The sequence below is a fragment of the Anopheles moucheti genome, chromosome 3, assembly GCF_943734755.1.
Source record: "Anopheles moucheti chromosome 3, idAnoMoucSN_F20_07, whole genome shotgun sequence".
NCBI lineage: Eukaryota > Metazoa > Arthropoda > Insecta > Diptera > Culicidae > Anopheles > Anopheles moucheti.
Window position 1 is genome coordinate 13,802,634 of NC_069141.1, and position 17,784 is coordinate 13,820,417.

Here is a 17,784-nt window from a genome sequence, read left to right on the forward strand (position 1 = left end):
TTTCTTCCACTGTTGAGCTTATTAATGAATCTTAACAATCATGTTGCGATCTTTGATGGTTCTTGAATCTTTAGAATAACGATTTGGAGCCTTTCATTCGGTTCAAAGACTCATAAAACCAGATCAGATTCACCCAACACTAGTTAATTCTATTTTTCTAAAGCTATACAAGGATCTTTGTTAAACATTACTATATATCTAGATAATTGATTTATTTTACTTATTGTGTTTCATTTTCTACTCCTTTTCCGCTTCTGCTATATCTTTGCTTTTTTATACAATAAAATTTGGTTAACAACTTCTCACACCCGTCCTGTGCGCGCCCGAGTGCATTATTTATCCCAACAAAAGGAATTGGTGGATTTTATGCTACATTGGAGTATAAAGAAACAAAACATAACTTCTACAAATCTGAACAACAAACAATGGAATAGATGCACAGTTTTAGCTAATAAATTCCTCTTTTTTATATCGATCACTCGCTACCTCACATTTAATGTGCATTGTTTCGATGAAATTGTATGTTAGACATCTCCGAAGATGTGGAATGTGATTTGATGTACTTGGGAGAAAAGCCTTCTTACACCGGTGCCGGAACTTAGAATTGAAAGGGGAGGCTAAATAAATGGATATACATGCTTCATGCAAGTTCAATTTCCTTTATCTGACTAGATAACAATAGCATAAGCGGTAGGCAGTTAACAATAATGATCATGGTTTGTGGGAGTACATACTTAATGCCGCTCCAACCACACCCTTCATAGCAAAAAAAAACACGCGCTGTTTTGTTCAATTATTCTTGCCGTTATATGTTATAAATTGCATATTCACCTAATAATACCAAAAAACTCGAAACCCCGGAGACAGCGGGAATTAAGCGAATTCTCAATCGTTTCATACCCGGCTGCCGTGGATGTACCGTGTTTCACGAATCGGCTAACAAATCTGCCAACGGATCATCACCCGTTTGAGTGGTGGTCGTAAGAGGTCTAGTTATGATTGGAACGGATCTACTTACCGCCTTTGTTTGATCCAATTGCGGCTGATGGGTGTTAACTTTGGAGGTAGTTCCTGATGAAAAACATAAGCCGAAATAATTATAAAGTGAAAATTTGTTCGTACAAATAATTGTGACTTACTGGATTTACTCCCGAACAGATCATCATCATCGTCACTGCCATCATCGTCATCGTCGAACAGACCCTTCCGTTCCGTTTTAGGTCCCGCACGCGACGCAACCGCATCTACACCTTTAGACTTTAGCTGGCCAGCAATGGACGATACTTTCGTACCAAAAAGATCAGCTTCACCGTTAGCAACAGTGTCGTCTTCATCATCGGAAACGAAAATGCTTCGGCTACCAACATTAGTTGGCTGTAGTTTGGTCGCTGCTTCTTGTACCGGAGCTGGTTTCTTTACAGGAACCGCCTTGGAAGGTAATTTGCTGGAGAACACATCGTTATCCTCATCGTTACTATCACTATCGTCAAAAATGGATTTGGTCGATGGCTTTGCCGTTGTTTTCTGAACCGAAACGACTGGCACCGTCTTAGCACCTTCAGTACCATCAGGTAGCACCGATCGTTTCGTTGGGTTTCGCACACTCGCACTCAAACGATCAACGAATGGGTCATTATTACGCTTCTGTACGCTTTGCTGTACCACTTTGGGCGGCGAAGATAGATGATTCTGTGGTGGGAAATTCGTTTGCGGTAGCCCGGCTTCAATGTGCTCTATTTTGCCTTCCGATCCAACGACAATACGATCATCTGCCGTTGGTTTCTTAACATCGTTTTGGATATGTTCTTCTGCGCTGGGGGAATCAAGCACGGACGAACTTCCTGTTCCTGCGCGCAGGTTATGCCGAGAAGGAGGTTTGCGTTTCGTAGGTATTCTTGCTCTGCCCTTGTTTAAGCTTGTTAATTTTTCACTAGTTGACACATCTCCGGACTGTGCCGATTTCTTATGATCAGCAGTGGTCGCATCATTATTCACATCATTGAAGACCTTCTCCGGTGAACTACTAGCATTACCGGTCGATCTTCTTGCGCCGGGCAGTAGGGCTGCAACGTTGATAGTTATTTTGGTGTTCAATTTGTTAATCTTTAGACGGCCAGGTTTGATGGAATCTACACGATTGCTGTCCTCCACCATCGGTGGTAACGAGGCAGGAGCGACGTTATCAAACAGGCCTTTATTAACTGAGCTACCCATCCGACCGGCCGACGGATCATCAAAATTAGACTTTGTCCTGGCGTTATCTGCTTCATCCGGTGGTGGTTCATCGTCAAAGAGATACCGTGAACGGTTGCCACCAGCTCCACTATTCGGTATGAAATTAAGCGATTGTGATTCTGTTGGGTAGCTAGCTGTATCGTCCATGATCGATGGCAACACTGGCTCACCGGATACGGTGTTATGCGGGTGTTGTCGATGTTGTGTCGCATCGTCCGTTTCGTCACCATCATCCGGTGGTGGCACGTCATCGAACAAACCAATCGGGCTGAATGTTAAGGCACTTTTTGGTTCAGACTTTGCTGAAGGAGGCGTCAGAGGTGCTGTTGGTGGTGGTTGCTCAATTACTGATCCAGCTATAGCCGGTTTACTACTCTCGTCTTTAGTAGTTTCATTCGTGTGCAGATAATAATCTATATCGTTTGCTATCATCATTCCCGTACTCGATTCATCTCCTCCGTGTGACTTTTCTTCAATTTCGGTTGGTTCGATGTGATTCTTTTCCAAATTCACTGCTCTTTCATCCACAAAGACTTCATTACGATCGGTATCCACGAGAACATTATTACTGGGAATTGCAATTACTAAAGTTGCTGTAGAGTTTTGCACTTCATCACATGGTTCGGTTTGAGGCAATTCATCCTTTTCTTCAATACTATTCGTCCTACCATCGCGGGAAAGTTCGTTACCGCTCTTAGACGTCGATGCCTCGAATGGAATTGGATCGGCTGACTCGATTTGAACTTCGTCATTACACTCTTCCTGTACGGAGTTTTTTATGGATTGTGAAGGATTTTCTTCGTTTTGCCAATCATTCGTTTTTGTATCATCTTCAACATTTGCTTTTATCTCAATTGATGGTACCACGTTGGATGGTGTATCGTGCATCTGACTCGATTCTTCCTGTGCCACGGATATTTCCTTGTCGCCTACCATTACATTAGTCTCCGGTGAAGTCGTTGTATTCTTCATAATTGCCGCACTTTTTGGTACGCTATCGAAAATAGAATCATCCTCTTCGCTTTCCGAATCCGAACTGAAAATGGATTTCTTCAATATCAAGCTTCGTATATTAATTGGATCGACGACAGCTTCTTTTGGAGGGGGTTGAGATTTGATCGATTCCGGTGACTGTTTGGGAACGCTTTCATGAGATTGAACGCCGGCAAAAAGTTCATCGTTTGAAGCAGGTTGCTGTGGAACTTCATTATTCCGAGTATCAGATTCTTCCGATTTTGGTTTGTCTAAGACAACTGCTTTGTTCGGTTTATCTTCCACACGATTCAAACGAGATTGCGGAATAGCTTTACTTGTAGTACTTTTGCCAAACAGTGCATCTTCATCGTCAGACGGTGGTTCATCATCAAATAAAGATACTCTCGGAGCGTTTTTCGTAGTTTTAACAGGCTCCAACACTGCAGCTGGTTTTGATAAGCTTCCGACCAATGGTTGATCATTTGGGACAAGTTGGTCACTGTCGGAATCTTCATCAAACAGTGATTTACTTTTGCTCGGAAGGTTGTTTTCCGTCTTCATCGGGGGAATTTGTTCGGTATGTGCTCCCGCTGTACCAACATTTCGTTTCAATGCATCTAGTTTGTTCTTCAAGATATTTGAGGATTTGCCAAACAGCGCCTCATCATCGTCATCTTCCGCTTCGGAGCTATCACTGAAGATAGATTTGATCACTTTTGGTGTAGCATTTGGTTTTGTTGCAACCGGCTTCACATCTCCGGAACCTCCAAACAAAACAGCCTCAGTATCCTCCTCAGATTCCGATTCATCAAAGATAGATTTCTTCTTTCCCACGGGCAACCGGTCTGCCGGTTTAGGTAGCATTATACGACCAGACATATTTTGTGTTCCTTGTTGGGGAGATTTTGGTTGCGGCTTCGTTTCATTGCTACCCACCACAATACCGCCATAATCGTCCTCGTCATCTTCCGCGAATAGATTAACGATTATTTTATCCCTTAATCCACTTGTGGTCACCTGTGGTGCTGGCGTGTCTACTGGTCGAACAGTTGGCTTAATGGAAGGCTTTGCCGCATTAAACAACTGATCGAAAGTATCTACCGGAGGTTCATCGTCGAATAGATTCGTTTCAGGCCGTTGATTATTTACTGTTGGACGATGTCGATTGCCTTCCGTAGAAACAACTCGCGACAGCTCTGACCCAGCAGAAGGTTCATGTTGTTTTCGCAAATTGTTGTTAAGTTCATCAATTAATTCAGGCATAGGTTTAGGATTCGTTAGTGCCGATCCTCGATTTTTTGATACCTGTTTCATTATCGGTTGTTTCTGGTCGATCGTCGGTGCACGATTATTGTTGCGAACATTTTCCCGAACTTCCTCCTCATCATCGTCACTCTCGATAAAGAGGTTGATAGTTTTCTTTCGTTCCGGTAACACTGACGGGTCTTGCAACGGTTCCGGTGGTTCATCATCGAACAGGTTAACTAACTTTCGCGCAGCTGGTTGAGTGTTGCCTTTAAAGAAGGCCTTTGTCGTGTCATTTACCGGCACTGTTTGTCGTGGCTGTGGTGTTGGTGTTGGCATTGATTCATCCACCTCCGGAGAATCATCAAACAGTCCACGTTCACTCTTCGATGGCCGGCCATCTTCTGGAGGAGATTCTTCCGGGAATAAGCTTGGAGGTTTCAGCCTGGAATTCTCCGGCCTTCCAACCACGACTTGCTTGGTTGGCAACGTACGAGGAACCTTCGACGAACTAGCAAACGAGTAAATGGATGATCCATCGTCCCCTGTGATGCTGGGATCGAGGGAAGGTGCCCGTTTCCGACCTTCCGTACCCCAGATCGAACTTTCCGATTCGGACGGAGTGTGCTGCTTGCTGTTCGGTTGAGATGGAAACATTCCTCCGTCATCTGTTTCACTCGGTGAGTCAGAGTACTCCTCCTTTCGATCCGAATTGCATTCGTATCCTTCGTTCAATCCTACGTGCCAACTGTCTTGCCATTTTTGCGTGCCAATCACAAACGGCAAGCGTCGATCCGTATCGTACGGTGCTGGTAACGCTTGCATTAACGTTCGCCTAGCAGGTGGCGGATAATCCCCATCGCTCGATTCAGTGTCCGATAGTGGGAGCAGAAATTTATCGTACGATTCATACATTCGTTCTGTAGATCGTTCCACTGCTACCTGGATCAGATCGTCTAGTGTCCGTTCGTCGACTTGCTCCTGTTCTGCTTCCTTGCGCGGTTCATCTACTTGCTGACGGCGCCGCCGCAATCCGTAGAAACTTTCATCGTCTTCTTCGACGCGATTTTCAACAAACTTCACCTGTTCCACTGCAGAAAACTGATTCGTTGCGTTCGCTAATGCCAGTTCCGAGTGTTTTACATTTAGCATCAAGCTGTCCAAATTTTCCCTTGTTTTGGTGCACAAGTCTTCGACGTTCTAAAATGGAAATAATAGTCGGATAATTAACTTTAGCTAGGCCACACAATCTAACAGGCACCGTGCAAAAACGACGATCTTACCTTCGCGATCGAAACCATGTACTGCAACAGTTGGCCGTCCGATTCAAGAGACCAATTCGGAATACGATTGCAAAGCTCTTCCGGCGTGAGTGCCTGTAAGGAAACCGATTGGCTATCATGAATCTGCGCAAATCATCGCTATCGTTGGTTCAATTAAAAAGGCGTAGGGGTTTTCTTTTCTTGCCCACAAACTTTCGTACGCTCCCGAGGCAAATTTCGCTTGAAATCGAATCGTAAATCAAAACTCCGAAAATGGGTGTGAGATAGGAAGGAAAACCGTTTCATAAAAATTTCCTCCACGGTCCAAGACACAATTGGAATACGGAATAGCCACTCACGGTGTCCAATATTAACCGTGCAGTGCACGGCAACGAGTGTGTAGTAAATAAGTCATCACTCCAGTCCGAAATCAGTACATGATTTGGTCGAGTAGGGGGATGCCGGAGCGGCCGTTTCTAAATGATAATGATTGAATGAGTTAACGGGCGTTGTGGCCATTTACCACCCCGTTGCAATGCACACAAAAGGTTCGAAAAAGGAACAAAACATCTCAGTCAACCAACAAACGCAAAGCCAACCGTGATTTGGTACGCTGCAGTGAATCACAGCGAATGCTGCGTAGGAAGATCAAATCCACACACAGCGGACAATGTTTCTTATCACAACCACGGACGGTATACACACAAAGTACCACTGGAAAAGGCACGATTCTTCAGGTCCCACTCCCTTTTACCAGATCAATATATCTTACCATTTTGTTTGGATACCACTTCGAATGGAACTGCAATACACGAAAATCCAATTCGAGCGAGCACGGACGATTTGATCCACGGTTTAACACACGATCACGATATTTGGCCCTTTTTTATATTGACTCCAACGCTATCAGATAACCATTTCGGCTGCAGTTGAAAGGTTGCCTGTCCTACAATTGCATATCATCGCCCATTTCGGTTCGGTCTGCATCAAGATCACTGTAATTGTTCCAACGATGAATACCTCTCCGGGTTTAATCACAACGAAAGAGAATTTTAAAACAAGAAGTAGTATCGCTACCGTATTCTAAAAACCATAAACTTTGATGTTGTTTCTAAAAATACGAGGGTTTTTGCGTTACTACACTGTTTTGTATTTTCGTTGCTTATTTGCCACTTTGTAATGCTGTCAAATTGTTGCGATTGTGTGAGATAGCGTGTTTATATCGTGGGGTTGAAATGCTCTGGACGTTTTAAATTCATGGGACCAAAGCCGTTACAAAAGCTGATGTTGTATCGTAAAATCTGATGAAAAGGTATCATAAATACAGCAATCAGGGCTTTTTCTGGATCTAGATCTATAAATGTTAGAAAAAAACACAGCATTTTGCGTTCAATTTCTCTGAAAAAAATGATTCAAACAGATCTAATAAGAATCACGTGTGTCTCTGATTCAAACGTCAATTTACTTTTTAATTTTTTGCGCATGATCCGTACCGTGCATGCGTGTTTTGTCAACGGAATCGATCGATTTCAACAAGTACACTTGTGTAGTTAGTTCAGATATCCCAAACATCCAGTGGTACCAGTGCCGGAAATAATTATCTACCCCCAACATGTTGCAAGACTGCGACTATGACTACTTCTACGAGGAGGACAAAATGTAAGCTATGTAGAGAAAACGAACCCCGCACTGATTGATATCATCAGTTGATTTGAATTTTAAGTGAATAGCAGGTTTTTGGTTGCTTTCGTTACTTACCCATTTCCGTTTCGGCCTAATGTGTTTTGCATAAATGTTTATGTTATTTTTTCGTTCGTGAGTGTCCTGAAAGCCGGGCCAATAATGTGTCTTGGATAAAACACTCGATCCAGAAGCGTTTCTGGAACTTCCACCGTCCAGAAAACGTGCTCCAAATCATCTTGAAAGCAACCAAAACATATGTTTCTACTTGTTTGCATACGCAGCTGGTGGATGGTTGTATACTTGGCGCATTTTACGCATGCTCGCCCTTATCGTTCGATGTTTGTACTGTTTGTATTGTTGTGTGCATTTCATTTGAGTGTGGTTTTTTCAATTTTCATTGGTGTAAGTGTTTTTCATTGATTCCAACCCTCCACTTTTCAATGTGCACCGTGGAAGATTCCCTTAAAGTGCTGGTTCTTAAATTTGTGCCTATATTCGACAAACGTCTCATTTCGCGACCACGTAGTTAAAGCTCAACAATGGATTCTAGCAAGGATACCGAACCGTGGTGCGAAGAGACGACGGCACTGTTAACGTTTGACCAAGAGGACGAGAAGTGAGTAGTAGCGGAAGGCATTCGCGTAAGAGCTGTGAAGCTTTACAAACATCCAGCAATGCCGTACGCAACGTTGGGGCTTCGGATACTTTAATTCATGGTTTTGCGATTAACTTCCTACCTTTCTGCTGCCGAAAACAATTGCGCCACATGGAAAACCCCTTTTCCAGTACGGCTAGCAAACAATTCCGTCCAGCAGAAAAGATCGCGATGGAGGAGGCCGAAACGAATCGTGATGACCAAGACGCAACGCTTATTGCCATCGGTTCACCTGGGCCGGGATCTAGGCTAATTCGCACGGAACGGCGGAAGGAGTCGAAAAAGCATGCAAATGAAAAAGATGATACAACAAAACCAGACCAGGAATCGGGCGGAAGGCGCATGGATGAGATCGCATTCGCGTCGAATGACGATCTTCCGGATCCGGTACTGTACGCGGACGGTTGCGTGGACGATAACAAGATCATAATGCTCTGCCAGCGCCAGGAAATGGAGCGCCTGTAAGTGTGCCGTGTGTCGTATTGGCTTTTGATTGTACTAGCGTTCGTGTTGTGTGTTGTGTTTGCGCGTGTGGGAATGTGCTTGAGGGGTGTGGAAAATTTGGGGTAGTGGGGGTAGTTTGAAGCTTTTGCAGGATGCGTTTAGGTGCCACGAGGTTCCAATCAGAACTCTTGAAATAGTAGATATATAAGACACAATGTTAAGAATGGAGTGTTACATATATTCTAGCTCGGTCGTGTGATGAATGCGCAAGTTGCTACTTTGTGCTTGTGTTTTATGCAACAGAATGTTTGAACAGTAAGCTTAATGATTTATTTTGCTATATTTATTTTAGAACCCTGTCCAATACTCTCCAATGGGAGATGGTCAATCCCCAAATCTGTGCAACACACTAAGAAATTAATCAAAACTGATTTAATTTGCATTAAACAGGGGCATGACGGTCAGCTCTGGTACGGTGGTGATCAAAAAGGATACCAGCAACCTGATCGGCATAAGCATCGGAGGTGGCGCACCACTGTGTCCATGTTTATACATCGTCCAGGTAGGTTACCCAATATTTCTCTACCGTTGATAAAATATGTCTTGTAATGTCTTATTTATGTAATCAATTTGAAAAGGTTTTCGACGGAACACCTGCGGCTCGTGAAGGAACTCTTCAAAGTGGCGATGAGCTGCTGGGCGTGAATGGCGTTTCCGTCAAGGGCAAAACTAAAGTGGAAGTCGCGAAAATGATACAATCGGCCACGGAGGAGGTGATGATTCACTACAACAAGCTGCACGCGGATCCGACCCAGGGAGAAACACTTGACATTGTGCTGAAGAAGATGAAGCATCGTTTGGTGGAACGGATGTCCAGCAGCACGGCCGACACACTGGGACTTTCCAGAGCCATCCTTTGCAACGATTCGCTGGTGAAACGTTTGCAGGAACTGGAACGAACGGAAACGATGTACAAGGGACTGGTGGAACACGCTAGAAGGTGAGCTCGACTAAATCTTTACTGATGTACCCATTTTCTAACAGACCTGTTTTATGGTACCCACAGGATGCTGAAGGCGCACTTTGATGTGTTGCAGACGTACCAGGCGTTTGGGAATATGTTTGCCTCGATCAGTGTCCGGGAGCCACAGCCACGTGCATCGGAAGCGTTTCGCATTTTCGGTGAGCTGCATCGGAACATGGAGAAGGACGGCATCAAGATGATCAAATCGCTAAAGCCGATACTGGCCGATATGGGCACCTATCTGCATAAGGCCATCCCGGACACAAAGCTCACCGTGAAGCGGTATGCGGACGCAAAGTTCAGTTATCTATCCTACTGTCTCAAGATAAAAGAGATGGATGACGAAGAGCATGGATATGCGGCGATCCAGGAGCCACTGTATCGTGTGGAGACGGGCAACTATGAATATCGGTTAATTCTACGCTGCCGGCAGGATGCGCGGTTGAAGTTCGCCAAGCTACGTAGCGATGTGCTGGAGAAGATCGAGCTACTGGAGTGCAAACATGCCCGAGATCTGGCGGGTCAGCTTCGCAAGTTCATCGAGGGACTAGCTACGCTAGCGTCGGAAACGGTCGAACGATTGGAAAGCATTCCGAATCTATTCCCCATCGAGGTAGACCTGAAGGCGAGTGCGTTTCAGTACAAATCGGCTATTAAGTTTCAGGCAGAAGAGTACACAGACGAGGATGTACCACAGGGGGAAGAAGCTATCGAACAACTGGAAACACCGAAATCGAGTGCAGAGATTTCAGCTGGGGATTTGGAACGGTCCAACGGAACGGATGACAGTGGACAACTGTTGGGAGGGTTTGAGGACATAGACCTCGGCAAGCGATCCACCGTGGAACCTTCGGAGAATGATCTGCTGAACGAACTGGGACTTGCGGGTATTGATCTATCCGTTGGAAGCAAACCCCTCAGTAGTCACAATCTCATGGATGATCTACTCGTGCCGGAGTTGTATAAGTAGGAGGAAATTATCACAATCAGGGTTTTGGGAAAAACTTCCAGCTGAGATTTCTCTAATAGATGATCAGTAACATTGTGTATCAGTGAGGTATTGGGGGAATTTTAGCAACCGGTAAGATTGTAAAATCTTACCTTTCCTCAATGAGAACCAAATACCTTTTATAGAGATTGGATAGGTGAAACAACTTTTAACAAATTAGTTGTAACCAACTGACCATAAATAAAACTATACTGAAAATTGTAATTTGAAAATTTTGTATGCTTCACTTCTAGCTCTGGAAGTATACTTAGGAAAGAAAAGGAACACAAGTTTTTACTCGTTTTCAAGTTTAATGTGTTACTTACACTATCGTACAATAAATAACATTCTTTAAACAATAGGGTGTAAGCCGCTGTACAACCCAAGCTTACACGAGGTCTTCGTGGACTGCAGTGAAGTAAACGTAATAAACGTCACCCTACAAACCCATCTTATGTAAGGTTCTATTTCATTATTTATACTTGAGGTAACTCAGTCGAAGTGTTCGAGTTTTTGTGTCGTTAATGTCTTATCCCGTAATCCTACCATCTATTGCATCTGAGTATTTCGATTATATCTAACTTGCCTACTATTGCTTGATCCCTTAGTTTGACTACCATCAGTTGCTATCTCATACGCAAGCTGGTAATCAATTTTCCGCTACTATAGTGCCACATCGCGATACTTTCGAAAATCGTCCGACTCATTACCGAGCGACTGCCGACTGTCGGTGGCACCGTTCGGGTACAGGTTGTTGCCATAGCCGTAGCTTGCTATTTGCGAGTGACTCTTGCCGTAGCTCGCAGGTCCACCGTGAAGTCCAGCATGGGGATGTCCCGCAAAGTAGCCACCGGGAGGCATCGCACCGCCAGCTCCACCGTAGTTTCCATGGTGCTGGAGCTGGTAAAGATGGTACGGGTTCATCAGGTGATAGTGGTAATAGGCCGCCGGATAGGCACTGTAGGCTGGATTGTAGGCGAGCACATTCCACGGATTCATGGCGTAGTTTTTGAGCAGATTATGTCCGTACCGGTAATATGGTTGGTCGTGTTTCTTTACGGGTAGCGGCGATTCCGAGAACGTTATGTTGCCCAGATTCTCGAGCGACACACAGTTACGGCCCAATATTTTGTTATTCTTGGTCGACTCGATCGTGTAGTAGATCGGATCGTTTACTGCTGCTGCCGGTCCGTCACTCGCCAGTGTCGCTATCGTGCCCGTGTGTTCGATCGAAGCATTCGTGTCCTTCTCCCGTGCCTGGCGCAATGTACCATTCTCTGGCACGTCATGCAGCTTGTTGTGGATTTGGTTCTTTAAATTGTTGTGCAGCACACTGTCCGGTTCGTCAGCCGCCGGGGATAAGTCTTTGGATTTCTTCTCACTGATCGTCGCGTGCGTCGAGAGAAACTTTGGTGGAAAGATGAAGCGCAAATCGAGCAGTGACTGGGTCTTCTTGCATTCGGTCACGAGCGGCGGCGGACCGGTAGGCATCGCTGGCGATAACCCGAATATGCTGGCGTTGAATTCACTCTGTGACCCGTACAGGTTGTTGTACGCCGTGTACTGCTGTACGATGTCCAAGGAGTTGTTTTCATGCGGCACGTAACCGGGATTATCGAAACCCGTCGAAGGCCTTCGACTAGGACCGTTCGGAGCACCCTGTGTGCTCCGCTTGCTCGCACGCAGTGAGTTCATGCCGGTGGTAGCGTTGAAAGGAGTGGTGGGAGTGGGTGTTGTGAGCTGCAGTCGGGAGGCAAGTGATTCGAGCTGGGATAATACTTTCTTCTCCTGTCGCCATCTAAAAAGAAACGAGTTTCAATGGCATTAGACGATCGTTTGATGATGAGTAATGGTTGGTATTTTAATTGATTTAAATTATTAAACTGTTAAGATACTGGTTCATAGCGTGCTATTTTAGTGATGCGATCAAGATCTCCTGCTCTTATATAAGGTAATTAGGGAGAAGTGCTAATTAGGGTATTAGGGGATGAATATGAAATAATAGATTAAACTTCAATATTCAAAGATCAACCAACCATTAAAACGTCGACACATAATTTTAAATTGATTGAGGCGGCTACTTATAACGAACTGATTCATATAGATCCACATTTCGTTTACTTTTCGTACTAAAATGGCTAGAGAAATCAGAAAAGGGCAATATTATGCGCATTGATAATGACATTGAATTTATCTATCTTTTTCTCACGCGAGTCAATGGAAACTCATTGGAGTAAAGGTAGTTTTGAAGGAAGTTTTGAATGATTATTATTCTCAATCCATCTCACTGCCCCTTCGCACATTGTTGAGACACCCTCACGCACCACTTTAATATCACTGACGTTATCATATCACGTTCCTTTGCTTTGTTTTCTATTTACACTAACCAACCGTTCAACAAATGCCTTAACCACCCTTAACTTACCTCAATGCTGTCGGAATAACGCACAGCAGTGCTAAGCAGTTGACTATTAAACGTATTAAATATCCAATTAATTCCGTTAGCCCGTGCGCCGATTGTAGACCCTGCAAGTGAGAAAATGTGAGGATAGAGTTGAAAGCAAACCGTGTAGAAACAATGGATCATGCTGACCACCGGAAGCACAACCCGCGGAGCCCATACTTACCCAATATTGTATGGTCATGTACATGACTAGTGCCAGTTCCGGAACCGACAGCACACCGATAATAATCGACCAGCTGAGAAGCCCCCACGAAATGCCCTGTGGTGGGTAAACAAATTGGGAAAGCAAAGTGTAAGAAATTGGGAGCTTAACGGTGAAGAATTCTGGTACAAGTTTTTTTTTTGTTTGCATTTTCATTGGTAAACAATTGTTGCAAACAATGCGTACACCTACCGTGGACAGTCCATGGATCAAGATCGCGGACGAGATGAAGAGTATGAAGAACTGGGCGCACAACAGATAGGCCGGTATGGGTAGGTCACCGCGGGCCTCCAATATCCAGGAGATTTCGCAAGAGAACGCCACCAGATAGGTAAGCTGCGAAGGAAATCGTAAACAGAAGGTAAAAAAAATGTCAAAAGGTGGCTTGAAAATATGTGGGTTGAAGGGGCCAGGAAATGATCATTTCCATTGGCAGAAATCGAATGTGGAATGTTCGGACGTGTAGCCTGTGCCGTGTGCCACCCTTAGCGCCGAATAGCGCGGAGCATGGAGCAACGTGCGTAATGGGCTCAATGTTGCAACCGCCCTCCCATAGTCATTGCTTTCGGTTCGATTTTACTTTCGGTCTACGGTGTGCCGGCTAGTTGTCTGTATGGGTCCGTATGCCTGCCGCCGTGGTCATCGTCGTTGACCTCAAACAGAGGCGGCGAACTTGAGTGGTTTGCATGTTAAATTGCTAACCGAATGAGTTTGAACTTGAAGCAGCGTGCTAATGGCTAGTGTACGTTTCGTACATGGTTTCGCGCCACAACGCATACCGCATCGGGTTAATGAAAAAGGGAAACTTACTGATCAGAATGGAAAACATAACAATAACAGCGTCATGTATTAGACGATGTAAATATTAGGTATTGACCTACAAGGAAGAATTAGTCGTCTCACATACATTTGATGTCAGGTCGTCCCAATTAAACATTGCAATATCTCGAGGATCGTTCGACGTACAAACTCGGAAGCGCTCTGGCAACTCGGAAAGCTTAAGAGCTCTCTGACGACCAGCCAAACATAGACTATCAAGCACTCGCCGTTCTTGCTGAATGATTGAACTGTACGCCCTTTATTAACGTGTCAGTGTTATAAAGTCCGTTTTTGCTTGCAGATATACCCCGCTTACCCGTACCAATGGAATGGGGTGAAGCTGTTTTTCCTTTAGCAACAGTAGCGGTTTGTTAAATGGATAGTAAAGATGGATTCTTTAATTTGTTTTTCTCGCTTAAACATCGGATCGACAAGATCAGCAAGAGATCGGCAATCTTTCAAAACCCATTTCCATTTTAAATATTAGGGAAATTTCTTCTTGCTTGCTCGATACCACGCACTAAGCAAACGGAGCAGCGGTAGCGGATATCTAATTAGACAAAAAAGCTTCTGCTCTGAGCTGAAGTGAGCTGTATCCTTTTTTTTTTTTCCCTTTATGATTAGGCAAAACGTTCATGATTAGGGAAATTGCACGAAATTGCGGTCGCGGTAATTTGAGCGTACTCTAATGATGGTCGTTTCCCGGCGATATTCAAAGGAGACGGGTACGGTTCCAGTAACAGTTCGTTAATTTTGAACTGGAATAGCACGATCAACCATGGTTCAACGAAGATCCAGTAATGGTTGAGGACCCTCGAAAGCCTAAAAAACGAAAATTGGTAGTTTTTTTCAAAGGAAATCTAAATATTTGATCTGGAGTATTTTTAAGAGAAAGTATACACATTCAACAGTATGCGAAGAAAACTCTCTGCCACTACTAGTAAAAAACTTGATAAAATATTCAAATTTATCATACAATAGTTTTTCAGTATATCCAGCAATTCTGGAGAATAGTTTATAAAGGATTTTAGACATAAGCTGTAACTTTGTTTGTTGTTATATTTAGTACGTTGATATAATTTTTACTAGATATTCCTAAGACCGAGAGAGAGAGGTTCTCGAAAAGCACTTTTTTCTTGACTAATTTATAACTACTAAATTAAATATTTAAATTTATCAAGCCCTTTGCTACATTTACTATTCAATTGTACACATTATCAGCGAGAGTCATCGGCTGACCCTGTCCGGTGTGAAAATACCCCCCCGTTGATACAGTTTGGTGACCGGTGACCGGAATAGCAGCGGAACTGTAACATACAATCGACCTCCGAACGCTTCTTTCACTAATTTGTCCCCCTTATCTGCTCTGCGGAAACGAAGGAAGCAAATACACATTTTCTTCGCATGCTCAGGCTAGGGGATGATACTGGCGATGAAACCCATACGTCTCATCGCCACATAAACCTTGGGCATTTATTAAGGTCAGCCAGCGGTGGCCAATCACTACCAACAATTAAGTGGAGCTCCCGGACGCCGAGAGGGAATGCTCACGCGCTGTAAGCCGCAGAGTCCGGGTAGATGTTGCGTATATTTACGCGAAGGAAAAAGGGGCCACATTCGCACATGTGGGCACATCACGGTGTGCACGCGCTTCTGGTACGCGTCATCGTGCGCTGGTAAGGGTTGAGCGGGGCCACCAGATGTGGGCTTAGTTACGGTGAAGGCGAGCATTTCGGTCAGAAGTGAAATTTTTGACGGTTTTACACCGGTTCAGTGAATCATCATCGCCCATACGGATGATGGCATTGTGCCGCTACGTTTGGGGAACACCAAAAAAAAAAAAAGGAAGTTAATCGTAGCCAAAACATAGTCAAACGAATAACATTTCAGCTTCCAACGTTGCCAACCACAAGCTGGTACTTCCGTCACGATACGATACTTTTGGAAAACCGTAAGAAAATGGCCACCTTTCTCTTTCCGCCAGAACAATGGAGCAGTTAACAAACACGCATAGCTAATGTACACCATTAAGAATGAAGCTTACAACATGGGGCAGACCCGCGCATAAGAACCAGAACTCGCGCGAACAGTTTAATATCGTTCCCGCGCAAAACCACAAAGGGAGTTCCTTACGAAACCGTTTGTGGGAGCTTTAAACTAACTTCGAATCACGCGAAAAGCTTGCACCCGTGCCAAGTCCGTGTGGGTGGTAGACTTTTGTTATAAGATCCCGCACATTCCACGGTCAGTGAACCCGCGCTTTGACCGGTGGCCGCGTTGAGTGTCCGCAACGATGACGACTTAATTGGACGGGCAGGTTCGAAGTACCCCGTGAGCATCGTCATGCGTTTTGCACCTCACCCTTTCAAGCTGATGATGAATTAAGTTCACAGACGAATAATCACCGAAACAGGCGACGATAAAGATTGGACTTTATTGCAGGTGCAGATACGTTTCGGTACGATTAATGCTAAGTAGTGTGATTAGATAATGCTTAAACTTATCCACCAAACGGAACACATATTGAGCATTTAATTTCGATTAGACTTTTACTAATACTAATAGCTGAGATGATGCTTTTTGGAATTTTGAGATGGGATGAGATGATAAAGCACGAACCATTGCTTAATTCTTTTCGAGTTAAGCTGGAATATGTACAGGAAGAAGTCGAAATTTTCCTCCTCTTTTAAACTTTTGGAAGAAGAAATCTTTCTGGAGTAAGACCCAGAAAATGAGAATGATTCCAGTGGTCCCAGTACACAGTTTACCCCTCGCTTGAAAAGAATGGAAAACTCATCAAGAAATAAAACAATATAAGCAAACAGTGACTTACCAATGATAAGCAGGCCGATATGCAGCAGTAGATGAATATGTTTCGTTTGGAAAAGTATCCCATAGTTGCAGTTTCCGTTCGTTGGTTTCGGGTTTGATAGCGTTCGGCTCAGTCTGACGTGCAGTTTGACATTTAAATATCACTTCAATTGTTGACCCCGTCAATCACTTCTGTTGCACCATGAGTACGTTGGTTGATCTACACCCTACCCATCGCGCTCACTGCCACCAAACAACCAATCCGTGTCAGACGATCGTTTACCATGCTGGGCCGTAAATATTGTGTCCCGAATCAAATAACGTTGCTTGAAACGATTGCCTCGAAGATGGTGTTGGTTGGCGTTCCCGTAACCAATTTACGACCTGTGAAGACACGAATGGGTGATATAGAGTAAGTAAGAGAAGACGGGAAATTAAAAATGTGCTAAATGGTGGAATCCCTACAGAAAATGGCTAACGAATCGAGCTTAATGCGCAGAATAACAGGAAACCGGCGATAAGCCAACGCAAAATAAAAACCCAAAAAAAAAAACAGCAAATTAAGGATTAAGAAAATCTCGGCCGACTCGTACAGCTGTGGGAAGGGGATACACGCCCGTAGTTTACTTGTTTTCCTTCCATTTCATCTCTCCGCATCGATCAAATTATGTGTGTTAGGTTAGCTAAGGCTGCGCCATGATCGAGAAGATCGTCTCTTGGAACGCGTCTGGGCATTAAAAACCAATCCGGAAAAACTCGTTTGTACAGGCCTTCAGTCTTGGATGCCTTGTAGAGCTTGGGTTGCATGAGCGAAGCTTTGGCACTCAGCCACTGATAACACACGGCAATATCCGGGTTTTTCGGCATCCCGATCTGACGCTTACGCGCGACTTACTTGCGAAATCGAAAGTCACCCATCAGCCATTGTGTAATCGTGTTGTTTTGCGCCGTGGATTCTGCTATTGTCACCCATTGTC

General features: G+C 44.3%; 3 protein-coding genes across 4 annotated transcripts; 1 reads left to right on the plus strand and 2 right to left on the minus strand.

Moving 5' to 3' along the window:
* Positions 1-3: 3 nt before the first annotated feature.
* Positions 4-6,492, minus strand: LOC128300466 (WASH complex subunit 2). Its single transcript, XM_053036531.1, has 4 exons — positions 6,472-6,492; positions 5,739-5,831; positions 1,140-5,655; positions 4-1,071 (listed from the first exon to the last, which is right to left on the minus strand). Exons 1-4 carry the CDS (start codon positions 6,490-6,492, stop codon positions 926-928), a joined length of 4,776 nt encoding a protein of 1,591 aa, XP_052892491.1. The 3' UTR covers positions 4-925.
* A 773-nt stretch (positions 6,493-7,265) lies between these two features.
* Positions 7,266-10,698, plus strand: LOC128303180 (PRKCA-binding protein). 2 transcript variants are annotated; one of them, XM_053040046.1, is made up of 5 exons: positions 7,932-8,016; positions 8,187-8,516; positions 8,950-9,061; positions 9,138-9,499; positions 9,566-10,698. In XM_053040046.1, exons 1-5 carry the CDS (start codon positions 7,940-7,942, stop codon positions 10,491-10,493), a joined length of 1,809 nt encoding a protein of 602 aa, XP_052896006.1. In that variant the 5' UTR covers positions 7,932-7,939; the 3' UTR covers positions 10,494-10,698. The 2 variants fall into 2 exon arrangements, with proteins under 2 accessions (XP_052896007.1, XP_052896006.1); XM_053040047.1 differs by lacking the exons at positions 7,932-8,016; positions 8,187-8,516 and adding an exon at positions 7,266-7,376.
* Positions 10,699-10,880: 182 nt separating this feature from the next.
* Positions 10,881-16,952, minus strand: LOC128304300 (uncharacterized). Its single transcript, XM_053041472.1, has 5 exons — positions 16,830-16,952; positions 13,370-13,513; positions 13,139-13,234; positions 12,937-13,037; positions 10,881-12,309 (listed from the first exon to the last, which is right to left on the minus strand). Exons 1-5 carry the CDS (start codon positions 16,890-16,892, stop codon positions 11,175-11,177), a joined length of 1,539 nt encoding a protein of 512 aa, XP_052897432.1. The 5' UTR covers positions 16,893-16,952; the 3' UTR covers positions 10,881-11,174.
* Between the last annotated feature and the right edge of the window lie 832 nt (positions 16,953-17,784).